This window comes from Balaenoptera acutorostrata, chromosome 1 (assembly GCF_949987535.1).
Source record: "Balaenoptera acutorostrata chromosome 1, mBalAcu1.1, whole genome shotgun sequence".
Lineage (NCBI taxonomy): Eukaryota > Metazoa > Chordata > Mammalia > Artiodactyla > Balaenopteridae > Balaenoptera > Balaenoptera acutorostrata.
The window spans coordinates 171,133,855-171,148,196 of NC_080064.1; the positions used below are offsets into that span (position 1 = coordinate 171,133,855).

General features: G+C 33.9%; 1 protein-coding gene across 4 annotated transcripts in view; it reads left to right on the plus strand.

Annotated features, from left to right (window-relative positions):
- The window catches only part of AKT3 (AKT serine/threonine kinase 3), a 392,608-nt gene that overhangs the window by 289,166 nt on the left and 89,100 nt on the right, over window positions 1-14,342 (plus strand). For all 4 annotated transcript variants that reach the window (XM_057550146.1, XM_057550151.1, XM_057550143.1 and 1 more), the window contains one exon: window positions 4,161-4,289. In XM_057550146.1, the coding sequence (XP_057406129.1) occupies window positions 4,161-4,289 (129 nt within the window). The remainder of the gene's footprint in view (window positions 1-4,160; window positions 4,290-14,342) is intronic.

Consider the following 14,342-nt stretch of genomic DNA (forward strand, 5'->3'; position numbering starts at 1 on the left):
GGATACCCATAAACCTAAATATGCAGTGTGCAGGGGAGGAATTTCTTATTACATTCTTGAGCCTGAGGCAGTCTTTGTACTGATGTAACTGTGCTAAAAAGGGTTTGTAAGAGTGAGTGAAGGGTCTTGTTTTTGGTATTGCTACAGTAGTTGTCAGAGCCCTTAGGAACTGCTATTATCATTCCTTTGTTTAATCACAAAGTGTCAGCCATTTAATTAAAGTGATGCCTAAAAGATATATATATGTGTGTGTATATTTATCATAGATAGATATTAGAATATATATGAATTGTATATTAGAAAGCTTTTAAAAACTTAAAAGTTAAAAACTCTTAAACTTTCTAATAAGAAGAGTTTAATTTTATTCGAGACACCAGCAAGAGCAGAAAAAGGAGCCTAGTGTTTTCTTGCTATAATTTCTTGTTCACAAAGCACAGAGGAAAAAAGATTTCAAAATCTACCAAATCAAGATTCTCTGTCAAATAATGCCTGTCCAATTCAACTGGGTAAAAAATGTTGCCTTTTTAAATGGAAACTCTAGCATGACTAATATTTTTGTCTCCTCAAAGTATGAACCATTAGATGACAAACAATCCTCTGATACAAATTGTAAGCATTACCCAGATTTGAATATATAATCTTTTCTTTCAGACTTCCTATTTAACTTCATACATTGCTTTTGCTGGTGGATGCATCCATTAAGCATAAACATAATGCCCTGCTCTCAATCCTAGATGCTAAGATTGATAGTGGAGATAAAACAGATGCATATGAAGTTTTATAATAGAGAGTACCTGAACAGTCAGTTACAGTGTATGCATTTTTCCTTTTATGGTTAAAAAAAGGAAGAAGGAAAGCATTAGATTTAGGAGAGAGAACCAAAGAAAGGTGATTTGTAAATATTTTTATTCCTCCTTTACACAGTGGAAGGGTCCCTAAAAATGTTTGACTAAATCTTCTTTATGTTAGTGTCAAATGCACTAAGGAAGTGATTTCCAGGTGTTTTTGATATATCTAAGCCATTGATCTGCTTTGGAAAGATTACCAGGTGATTCTGTGCATCCTTCACATTTGTGAATCATAACACTGATCGTTCTTATATTTTATGAAAACTTTGTTATGCATCTATATAAAATTATTATTTATTTTTTAAACCAGACTGGATATTTAATTACCCCCAATTTATCTTTATACAAGATTAGATTTGGGGATATCATTTTTTTTAAGGTGATGTATCTCTGACTGTTGTTCATACTGATGGACAAGTTGTTTTTGTCATTCATGCTCAGCAAAATGACATTTCAGGATGGTGAGAGAAGAAAAATAATTGATGGAGGAAGGTGGACACTATTATAAAATAACTGGCTCAAAAATTGTAAAATATTTTTATTGTTTATTCAAAAGAAATCGTTGCATATTAAAAAGTGTTTTTAATGAAGTCCCGAGCTGACAAAAGTGTTTTATAGGGTTCCATTTCTGAACTTTGCTCTTGTATAGAAGAGCACACACCATTTTGATAAATTATAAATCAGCCATTAAACTCTCCATGTTTAATAAATGATCAATACATTTATTGATTAAGTTCTACATTCAGTATCTCATTTAATTCTCAGAACAGTCACATTGGAATTGTTACTGTTATTTACCTCTGTGCTATAGATGAAGTTGAGGCACATAGATGTCAACAGCACGCACAAGGTTACACAGTAAGAGATAAAACTTGAATTTACGTTTAAGTTCTCTGACTTGACTCCGTAATCTTATGCACATTGCTCTCTACTGCCTCCTGTGCAATATGCTACCTTATCCCCATTATGGTGACCTTTACCCCATCTCTCACAGTCATCCCGTAGGCTGACCTTATTTCTGACTATATCATTGTAATTAAGCTGATTTATAAAACAAGTAGAATGATCAACTGTCCTGTTTTGCCTAGAACTTCCCCAGTTGTAGAACTTTCAAGTCCTGCATCCTGGGAATCCCCCTCAGTTCTAGGTAAACTGGGACTCTTGGTCACTTTCATCCTGTTCCTATTCTTCACTCAAACCCTGTCCCTGCATCTCATTTCATTCCTCATCCCTCAACCCTTGGTATCTTGGAAATGAGATATGAGATTAGAGAATTAGGTATGAATCGGGAATTTTAAAAATATATGTACTTATTGGTATTAAAAACAGTATTTATATGTTTTGATACTTCTGTATCTATCCACTTCAAAACAGTCTCGTCAAAATGTGGAGAATTAGCACATTAGCGCATACTATCATGTTTCACTTTGCATGTAAAGCACATAAAGTGAATTGACATAATATACACCAAACACATTTTATTCAATATTATTATGTATTATTTGACGTTTTTATAAGAATTTTTGTGTATTATAAAAGATATAGTATTTTAAGAACTTAATTTGGTTTTGTTTTTATATGTTATGATGTATTCATGTTAGAACAATAAGCATATTTTTAAAAGTTAAGAAAAGAGCATATATATTTTCATTCAACAAAACAACAGACACTCCAGTGTATACTTCTCTTTCTTGTTATGGCAAGGTAGGAGCAGGAGGAAGAAGAGAGTGCTGTTTGAAAGAGAAGGAAAAGGGGGAGAAAATCAGAAGCAGGAAGAAGAGAAGGGTTTTCAAGGCAGAAAGAGAAGGAGACAGAGATTCTTGACATTTCTGATTGGTTTCTGTATTTAGGACTTACTGCCATTTGTGCAAATTGGGTTTGATTTTGGGGTTCCAGTTAGTAGAGAATCATGAGGAAGATGCAGTCTCTCTGAATTTAGATAAAATAAGAGAACTTTCATTTTTGAAAGGTTTAGCAATATATTTAGGGTTCATTCAGCTCTCTGTAGACAAGTCAAAGACACTCATTTCTCTAAGTCTATGCAGTGCATGAAACGTATTGAGCGTTGAGTTCAGTTGGGTAGCACATTTAAGTTCTATGCTTAAGGACTTATGTGTACTCTGAGCTTTCCTTCACTGAGCACAGCTTGCTTAACTGTATTTAGTTTCTGGTTTATAAGACATTGGGTAATATGACAGAGTATAACATCAAATTTTATATGATTGTTGTCTGTTTATGTTCTTATATGGAGTTCTATTTTGAATTTGATACTGACTTCAGAGTTTGTTTAGGCACTTTCATACATCATCATGTTAAGGAGTAGAATAATGATCTACTCCTTAAGTAAGTTAATTATCATTCATCCTGCTACTATTTTTTTTCACATGTGTTTTTTGTGAATGCATTTCTGTGTATTCCTTTAGGTTATATCTATATGACTGAGCAAGATTAGGGGCCCCATCTATATGTAAGACTATAAGGTTACAACTCAGAACTCACATGTATCTCTGCATGATGATAATTGTAACTTTAGGTTCAAATTGGAAGAAAAAGATCAGTTATTGTTACTATTTTTAATTGCATTGGCTTTGCACAAACTCTTTTCCCCCTTGCATTTCATAATTTTCGCTTGAGGCAGATGATCTTACTATTTGGTTACGTCTTCAAGATTGTTCTTTTTGTATTAATGGATTCAAAGAGATTCCAACTTTATAATACCTGTGCTATATGTTTTCATTAACTGTTGAATGTTTGACTTTCATATTCTTTTTATTTGTAAAAGGATTGGTAGTTCTTTATTACAAAGAACTGCAAAAGAGGATATTGCCTTACCTTATAAAACAAGATTTAGGTTTGATTTATAACCACCACCAAAGAAACATTTCTGTAAGTGAATATTTTATAGTAGCACTAGACTCCCAAGAGAAATGGTTGAAAACCATCTGCATATATCCAGAAGAAGATGCTTGTCTCTTTGGGATTGTTTAGATCACAATTTATTTTAAACAGGAAAAAAGAGGATTGATGTTTGCTTTGGGAAGTTAATTAGGCTCTACTTCTCAGAACTTATGCAATAACGGGCTCTTACTCCTATGGGTTTAAAAATCAATTTATTATTGTGAAGTATTTGATAAAATGTTTCTTTTTACACATGAGTTAGGAAGCTACAGGGTTTGTCAGTACTGAAAAGTTCTATGAACTCTGTGTCCTCTTTCCAAAATATCTTACTCAACATTCAATTATTTTTCAAAACAGTATTTTCCTATTTTTGAAGACTATGGAACAAATTATGTTATCTTTCTTACTACACAGTTGGAGAATTTGATGCTGGATAAAGATGGCCACATAAAAATTACAGATTTTGGACTTTGCAAAGAAGGGATCACAGATGCAGCCACCATGAAGACGTTCTGTGGTACACCAGAGTATCTGGCCCCAGAGGTAGGCTATGTTTCCATTCATAGAAACAAATAACACTGATATAATGTTTTGCAAAGTAAACCATTTAAGCATTAAAAAAAAAATAGCAGTGTCTACTACTCTGACCTGGATTTCAACATGAATCAAATCTGTTTTGCTCCCACTTGTTCAACATGGTATTCTAGGGCAAAAATATATATAAGTTAAACTTTATAAACTATATAAGTACAAGGATACTGGTAACTACAATAAAGTCCATTTTTATTTCTTGGCCATGTGTGTTTTATTTCTTGATTATGCCTATTTTATTTCATTTATTAAAATAGAATAATTGAATGACTACAGCAAGAATGTGAACAGTTTTATGAACCATCTTGGATTTTCCTTAGAAACAAAGAAACAGTGATAATTTGTATTTGTAATATCGTGGGTTTTCATACTTAATGATTGGGAAGTATTTCATTGGGAGAGTTAATGAAATGACAGTAGCTGTATTTTGGAAATCATGCCAAATCAAAGCAAGCTTCAACTAGTGCCCTCCCCATTCTGAGGATTCCATACTAATTCATTAATTTGTTTATTCAAACAATTATATACTATTCATCTACTATATACTGGGTATTTTTCTGGGTGGTGTGTTTATACAAACAAGACACAAAGGACCCTGCTCTCAGGGAACTCACTTCTGGTGGAGGGAGACCTAATAAAAATATATATATAACAGTGTCATGCGATGAAGATGTGTCATGAAGGAAAAGAAGCTAGATAAAGGGAGGTTGTGGTGTGGTGGATGTGTTAGGTAGTGTTCTCATTACTATTACTACAAAACAGACCACTGCAAAGCCTAACCATTTTATGTGATTGAAGGTTCTGAGTCAGGACAGCAGGAATGACTGCTTCATGGTACATGGGGCACGGCAGGGGGTGACTCTGGCTGGAGGCTGGAATCTGGAAGCTCCCCTCTTTCTGTGTCTGGCAGTTAATGCTGGCTCTCAACTGGTACCTTACAGGGCTCTCAAAAGCCTCAGCTTCTCCAAGTGGCCTGGTTTCCTCATACTGGTGGCTTCAGGGTAGCCAAACTATTTTGGCTGTAGGTTCTAAAAGTGAACGTCCTAGGGAACAGTTTAGAAACTGCTTCCATTTTTTTAAAACCTAGCAAACCATGAAGAAATGTTTCATTAGTTTTTTGAAAATTTTTCTTCATAGTATATTTTTAAAAATTTTGTTATCACATGCCATAAATTCCGCCTTTTAAAGTGCACAGTAGTGGTTTTTAGTATGTTCAAAGTTGTGCAATCATCACCACTGTCTAATTCCAGAATATTTTCATTATTACAACAAAGAAATCCCATACACATTAGTTCCTCCCCTATCTCCCCTTGTCCCAGACAACTACTAATCTACTTTCTGTCTCTATAGATGTGCTTGTTCTGGACATTTCATATAAATGGAATCATACAATATGTGGCCTCTTGTGTCTGGCTTCTTTTACTTAGTATGTTTTCAAGATTCATCCATGCTTCAGCATGTTATTGATACTTCATTCCTTTTTATGGCCAAATAATATTCTATTGTATGAATATAAACACATTTTAATTATCCATTCAGCAACTGATGGACATTTAGGTTGCTTCCAGGTTTTGGCTGATAATGCTGCTATGAATATTTCTCTGTGAATCCCCTTTTATGGCCTTGTTTCAGGAACTGCACATCATTTCTGTCATATGCTTATTGGTTTAGCATTCCTAAGCTTACACATATTTAAGGGGTAGTGACATAGACCCCACCTCTACATTGTAAAAGAGCATGTGAGATGGGAGATACTGTTACAGCTGTCTTTGGAAAATATAATCTTCTGCAGATAGAATGTTCAGGGAAAGAGGGGTTTAATCAGAGACCTGAATGCTAAGAGGCAACTATTGTAAAAATAGATGGGAAGAGCTTTCCAAACACAGAGAGCAGCTAGTATAAAAACTGTGAGGCAGAACAAGTTCAGTTCTTCCCTCAAACTCCAACAAGGTTAGTGTGGCTAGAGCCAAATAGGGAGGCATTAATCTTTGATGGATGAAGATAACTATTTATTGAACATGTATTATGTGCCACATGCTATATATGTACGTTGCATATTTGGAATAACCTTTTGTGATAGAAAACCTGTTTTTTTAAAGGTGAGGGAACTGAGGATCAGAATTTTTCTAATGTAATCTGTACAGTAAATCCCCTACATACGAATCTTCAAGTTGCGAACTTTCAAAGATGCGAACACGTCAGGTGTGAGTGAAATTGCAGCTTGCCCTCCGTCTCCTATTGCTAACAACCCTTCAGCTCTACCATCTCCCACCTCCTCTCCCTTCTGCAGTCAGTAACTCTTCTTGCCTGTTCACTCGATGCCAGCCCCTGTATGCCACCTGTTGGACTGTACTACCGTACTTTTCAAGGTACTGTACTGTAAGATTAAAAATGTTTTCTTTATTTTTTGTTTGTTTATTTTGTATGTATTATTTGTGTGAAAACTATTGTAAACCTATTACAGTACAGTACTATGTAGCCAATTGTGTTAGTTGGGTACCTAAGCTAACTTTGTTGGACTTACGAACAAGTTGGACTTACGAACACACTCTTGGAGCGGAACTTGTTCATATGTAGGGGACTTACTGTACACAGCTAGGAGGTGGTAGAGATAGAATTAGGATTCTAACTAGGTTCATCTTATAAAGCCTATTTTTACTTTTTTAACCACATACATCATGGCCCAAAACAGTCACTATTTCAAGGCCACTTATAGATGTAAATAATTGTCATTTTTAAAATAGATGCTTTGTAAATGCTCAACAGCAAAAGGTAATCAAAAGAATTAGGAAATAAGAATACATTCAGAATGATACTAGCATTCCTATACATATAGTAACTAATGCCAGTTTATTATTACAATAGTTCTTTTCAGTTAGAGATTAAATTTACATTTCAAGAATGTTGAGTTACTGTAAATAAATGCTAGTAATTTGAAATATTAGCAGTATTTTTCACAGTAAATTTCCAAATATTATTTTATCGAGGGCTGCCAAAAATAACATTTTTTCTGTTATGAAATCTGGAGTTTAAAATTTTCCATTTTTGTAGCTGAATTAGGTAAAAGTTTAGAAATGTTGTTTCTTGTTTATTCAAATACAAGATTACATTTTCTAGAATAGGATTGTTTTTGTGAATGTCATGAAAAACAAAATCTTTGTTTCTCTGGAGTTCCAATTGCCCTTGCTATACATTTACTATGGCTGATGATATCCCATATTTAGAATAACAAAATTAGTTGTGTCACGATTAGGGGAAATTATTTCTGTAGAAGATAAATACATCTCATTTCAGAAGCAGATGATCTCCTAAGAAACAAAGATATTGTTTTATATGCAAATGTCATCAACTGAAGAACAAAACCAAGAATTTAATGCAAGAAGAGTCCAATTGTTTCTAAATAGAAAGTTTACAATTCACAAGGAATTGTCAATTTCTTTTTAAAGACACGTAAGAAAACCTTTCTGTATACCTTTTAAAAAAAATGTTGCAGAAGTCTGGTCTTTAAAAGAAGTTTATATACCCCATGGCTGATAGATGTTGATTCATAATTAAAATCCTGACACCTTGTTTTTACAGTAGAGAGTGAGCATTGTGGTTACTATCTGCGGATGACAAATCTTGAAACAACTAACTTCTCATGCAGTTATGCTTTTATATTCTAAGTATTTGTGTCCAACACTGCATTTTGTTAAATCAGGGTAACTTTGTGTTATACTCTTACTTTTTTTTATTTTTTATTTTTTTAATTTAATTTTATTTTTGGCTGTGTTGGGTCTTCGTTTCTGTGCGAGGGCTTTCTCCAGCTGTGGCAAGCGGGGGCCACTCTTCATCGCGGTGCGCAGGCCTCTCACTATCGCGGCCTGTCTTGTTGCGGAGCACAAGCTCCAGACGCGCAGGCTCAGTAGTTGTGGCTCACGGGCCTAGTCGTTCTGCGGCATGTGGGATCTTCCCAGACCAGGGCTCGAACCCGTGTCCCCTGCATTGGCAGGCAGATTCTCAACCACTGCGCCACCAGGGAAGCCCCTATACTCTTACTTTTAAAAACAAGAATTTAAGTCCTTTTTTCTGGTCTCTGATATGGACCATTTCACTGAAGAGCACTCATTCATTCATTAAAGAAATATTTATTGAATATTTATTAGGTATCATGCATTCTTTTAGGTGCTGGGAATACAAAGATCATAAGAAATGTTTTTTGTCCGCAGGTAGCTTGCTATATTTACTAAGGTGATAGGATATGTAAAATAATCATTACTGTGCAAGAAAATAATTGCTTTACTAGAATTATGTACAGAATGGTGAAAGGAAAAGGAAGGGTGGTGGGAGGGTCTGGTGACGGTAAAGAGGGAACAGACTGAGAGGAGGCTGGACACATAGATTGGGATCAGAATGCAAAAGAGTTTAGATTTGATCTCATGGACAAGGAAAAATCACTTTTGAACTAAGAGCAGGGCAATAATGTGATCAGATATAGCTGGTCAGAGTTAGAGAGGGATTGGCAAGAGCCGAAACTAGCCTCTTCCCTTTACTTCAGATGGTATCTCTCACTTTCTTTGAACCTTGAAATTTCTAGTTCATACCATTATTAATGCCAGACTTTTCTTGTTTAGTAGCTGCTTATCAGACTTGGAATATGTGCCTGAGCACTGCTTCTCTTTTGAAGGGCTCATTGTCAATATTTTCCCTTCTCCTCTTCTTATAGAAGACTTGTTTACCCATTATGGAGAGATCTTTCTGCAACCTATCATTCATCTAGCAGTGGCATCCGTTACCTTTTAAACTGTGTTTTGTTTTCTTTTGTTTTTTTTTTCTGTTTGTTTTTTTTTTTTTTGGCTGCACTGCACAGCATGGGGGATGTTAGTTCTCCGACCAGGGATCGAACTCGTGCCCACTGCAGTGGAAGCACAGAGTCCTAACCACTGGACCTCCAGGGACGTCCCTAAACTGTTTTAATCTGGTAGGAATGCTCTGCTGCTTAAAGACGGTTGAAGGGTATTTAAAAGATACTTCAAAAAGACTGTTAGAAATTGGTTCAAAGCTGATATATTAACTGTACTATATCTCAGGCTCATAGCTGATTTTTAAATAAACTTTAGTTTTAAATGAACTTAAGTTTTTTCTTGTGGCAAAGACCACCAGGAAAAGAAAAGTTTTATAGTATAAAAATGCCATTTGTTGAAAAAAGGGTATTTTTAAAGTATTTGTTCTCTTCTTTTGATGAAGAATTATAGACCTTTATTATTAAAGGGAAAAAAAATCTTGTCTTTTTTAAAAGAGGTTGCAGAGATACAGTCCTAGCAGGCATATAAACTATACATTTAGTGTGCTACATCTCTAAAAATGCATTAGTATATATAGTTTTAAAGTGTTTTTGCTCTTTCTTGTATTAGAAGGAAATAAATTTGACCTGCCATATATTATGGACTATAAGATATTTTGAGGGGATTTTGTTTTCATAATCTTTACTATATTTTCATGCCTAGAAATTATAAAGAAATTAGAAATCACATATAAAATCTTACTGTTAAATTTTATTATTTGCCTTGGCTCTCATTGAATCCAAACCATCCTTTTATGCAGTGCTAATTATTTAGAGTCTCAGCTTTGCTTTTGAGTTAGCAGTACCTGATCAACTTTCCAACTGTAAAACAGTTTGAAAATCAAATGTAGCTTACATGCAAGACCCAACAAAATTAAAAGTGTTAAGTACGTTTTGGCAGTTCACTTTTATTATGCCCAGTCCTCAAATGTACCAGCAGATAATCATCTGAATGTTAGTTATTTTTCACATGCTTATGTGATCACACAAAAAGTACATGCTAAAAAGAAGCAGATGGTGACAGATGGGGAAGGTTGAATAAGGTGGTTTTGGAAACCTAGAGAAATGCACTTCTGTAATAGTGTAAAAATAAAAATTATTTGATAATCAAGTTAGAACTAACAAAAAGATTGCAAAAACTGACTTGATTGTTGGAAAATACATGGTATCTAGTGGTGGTTGCTGTTCAGGAAAAAAGTGTGTATAATTTTATTTCATATGTGTAAAATACTGTGTTTTTCAGTGGCTGAAAATGGATTTTTTGATGTATTCCTAGTTTTCAGAACCTCATTTTTGGAAAACATTTACTTGGTATCATTTTATTCACTTTTCTTTTGAAGTCTACTAGCTTTAATATCTTTTATAATATGTATTTTGACAATATCTGAAATAGACAAGAATATTTTGATAACTATTTTTTAAATTTATTTATTTTATTTATTTATTTTTGGCTGCGTTGGGTCTTCATTGCTGCTCACGGGCTTTCTCTAGCTGTGGCTATCGGGGGCTACTCTTCGTTGCGGTGCGCGGGCTTCTCATTGCAGTGATTTGTCTTGTTGCAGAGCACGGGCTCTAGGCGCGCGGGCTTCAGTAGTTGTGGCATGCGGGCTCTAGAGTGCAGGCTCAGTAGTTGTGGTGCACGGGCTTAGTTGCTCCGCGGCATGTGGGATCTTCCCGGACCAGGCTTTAACCCATGTCCCCTGAGTTGGCAGGCAGATTCTTAACCACTGCGCCACAAGGGAAGTCCTTGATAACTATTTTGATACAAAGATTTGCTTAAAGTCATTGTGATTCTATATAGATAATAGCACAAATGGAAATTAAATTCTATGTAAATGAAAGGCCAAAAGTATACAATAACTTCTTCAGAATGGGTTGAGAGAATCATGTAAATTAAGGGTGAAGGTTGTTGGTAGTATGGAGGGTAGTGTACATGGGGGGAGTAGTTAGAACCAAACTCGATTTAAGAGTACTAAATGGAATTTTATTTATTTATTTTAAATACAACAAAGAATAAATGAAAAAGACAATTTTATGGGCTCTATCAATATTATCTTTAGGGGATCTTAAAATAAATGAATGAGGTCAAAGTTATATATGTTTGTACATTTCATCTGTAGATAAAAATAGTAGCACACATAGTTGCATTTTGCATACCCTTGGACAAAATTCTACTGGTTCTAACAGATTATGAAACTAAATCTCAAATTCTAAGCTTTTTGTAAAAATTAAAAGTTATTTTAGTAGCTTTCCCAAAACTGTATACATTCCTAATATTTTATTTAATTGTTAATGATTCATGTAACAATTATCCTCTTGAGGTGTTTTTGAAAACCTTCATCTTCCTGATGGTTCTAAAAAGGTCTCATCACCAATATTAAGGGGAAAATTAAGTAAATGAGCACAGTGATTAGTTCAGACAGAAGTTGTCTGCTTTATAGTTAGAATTTATATTTAAGAAATTCTGTCACGAGTTGGCTGACTGTTCATACTCTTTCTGGATAATATTAAAAACCATCCCATTTTGCTATATACCTGAAACTAACACAACATTGTAAATCAACTATATTTCAATTAAAAAGAATTTCATAGTAAAAAAAAAATATCATTTTGTCCCCAAATTGGATATTGTTTAAATATGAACAAAAATGATATTTTTAGTTCAATGTTAATGTCTCTCAACATTTATAAGTAGCAGCTTTTACTTCCCTAGAGTTCTGTCAGTTCTTATAGTAGCTATTTTTCACCTAAAGTTCTTTTCAGTGTTATATAGCCTTTTGGTTTTAACAATCAGAATATTTGCATTCAGTCCTTTGGAATGATCCTAATTTAAGCACAGAGTTTAATTTTAAATTCTCTGCAACATAAGAACATATACAAAACTAACCCTAACTGGGAACACTAGTGATTACCTATAGTGTTTTACAATGGCCATTTATACTTTGGTTACAAAGACCCAGTTTCTTAGAATCCCATATTGTTTGTTGCTTCAGGATAAAAAGGAAGTATAGAAATCTCTGGGAAGATATGCGTAAGTATGATTTAATCACCAGTATTGTATCCATTTAGCTTTTCTCCTTATCAGGAATGTTGCCTGTTCTAGGCAGAGAATGCTTTTGAAAATACGATGTTAGCTGCATGCAAGTACTTGTGTCTGCATGCTAGGAGGTAGCCATAAAGCTTACAGCATCTTAATTCAGAACAAATGGCACTTACAGTTTCAGTCTCTTTAGAATCATTAGAGCGGTTGAAAACTGGATATAAAGTATATATTTATGAAGAAAATACCAATAAACCATGGAATTCATAATTCTTATGAAATATATAGTTCTACTGAAGCTGCAATACATTTTAGAATCTGAATTAGAAGATTTGTAGTTCATTTTTTTAGCCAATTCCTGTGATGTTAGGAATATTAAAGGATTTCTGTAAATTATAAAGTATATACATGTGTGTTTATATATAAAACACACATATAAGTTACCTGAAATATAAGGTTACCAGAAAAAAATTTTTTTGAATTAGCGGTAAATTGGTTCATCCAAGTTCGCAGTTTAGTTTCACAACATAGGTGTACAGACAGTTTGTTTAGATGTTTAATTTTTTCCCCCATCTGTTCTGTCAGGATTATTGATTGAGCAGTAAGCCACTCCAGGGCATACATAGCCTCCTCATAGCTGCTTGCCTTGAGTGCATTGTGTGACCCGGCGAACAAGCTGAGAAAGGTGTTCCTTCAGCTTCCCAGTAAATCTTAATTGGGAAAAGAATATTGAAATGAATATGTTTTTTGAAAGTACCCAGTAGCCAAATATTTACATTGGGAACTTTAATTGATGGTATCATTTTAAGATATATAATTTATTATTTAATGTCATTCTTTGAAATTAGTAACCATTCAAGAGCTGTTCATGGTGATTTTTTAAACTCATCTGGGTTTTGATAAGTAGAAGTATCTACATTAAATGTTATCAAATATTAATCAAATATTACCAGAACATTTAATAGTAATTGATAACCTGCTGTGACTTCCTTGAGTCTTAGATTTTATTATATCATAAAGTGAAGCAATCTCTGGCTTCTAGTGGAAACATTGAAACTAAGACTTTTTTCCTAGAGCTTGTGCTCTGTTGGGGTGTTTATTGATATGACCTCTTGTCATTTTTTAACATTTACATTCTTTTAGTGTTCCAAATCCCCACTTGTTCTTTATCTCTGTTTGGGCATTTGTGTTAAATGTGCTTATAAAGTGAAGCTATATCTATGGTTACAGAGGACAGTAGGTGTAGAAGGAAATACTAAATGTCTGCATTCATATTTAAACTTGATTTTAGTTTAAACATTAGTGACATTGATTTCATGGAAAAGAGACACTGTCTTTAGTTTAATTCTTCAGGATAAGTCTTTCAGTGGATTATTTCTTTAGGAGCAGGTTTTGACCTGCATTTATATCTAGATTATATGATAAATTGCATTTTAATGCAGTTGAAATGTAACATCATTGTTGTACCTCTACATTACCATTTATCCTACTGGTTGGATCAGCCCTCATGATAACCATGAAGTAAATTAGCCTTTTGCTAAGGAAAAAAAATCGTCAGAGGTAACCAGAAGGAATTGCAACTCTTAGGTTAAAGAATGTAAATTTTATATATTACTAGACTGTGGATTTTAATTTCACTCTGGAATTTCTACATTATTTCAAAGTATTGTATTTTGAAATAATTTAGATATAAGGAGAGAGAAAAGCCGTTGTATGAACAGTGGTAACATGTTTTTTATTATATAGCCACATGTAGAATATTATAATCACTTTTATTTTTATTTCTTGTGTATTTCATCTTCCAGCTGTCTTGAGGTAGGAGTTGAACAGAAATCTTTGTTTTTAATTGATAGCAAAGACTCTTAGATAAAGAGGCCTGGCTGAGTTGTTCGGGTATTTTCTCCTCGACATTGCCTAAGTTTTACATGTCAGTAAGATAATACATTACGTCAGATTTGTTCAGTACAAAGTAATACAGCAAACAGTTCTAATTGTAGCATTATGTATGTATATTTCAATTAAAGCTCGTATGTTCAAAAGCAAAACCACATAACTTGAGAATCAGTGTTCGTTTTACAAAGCTAAATAAAATATATTTTATTTTATCAAGCAGATTTTTTTACAATGCAGTTTTATTTTTCAG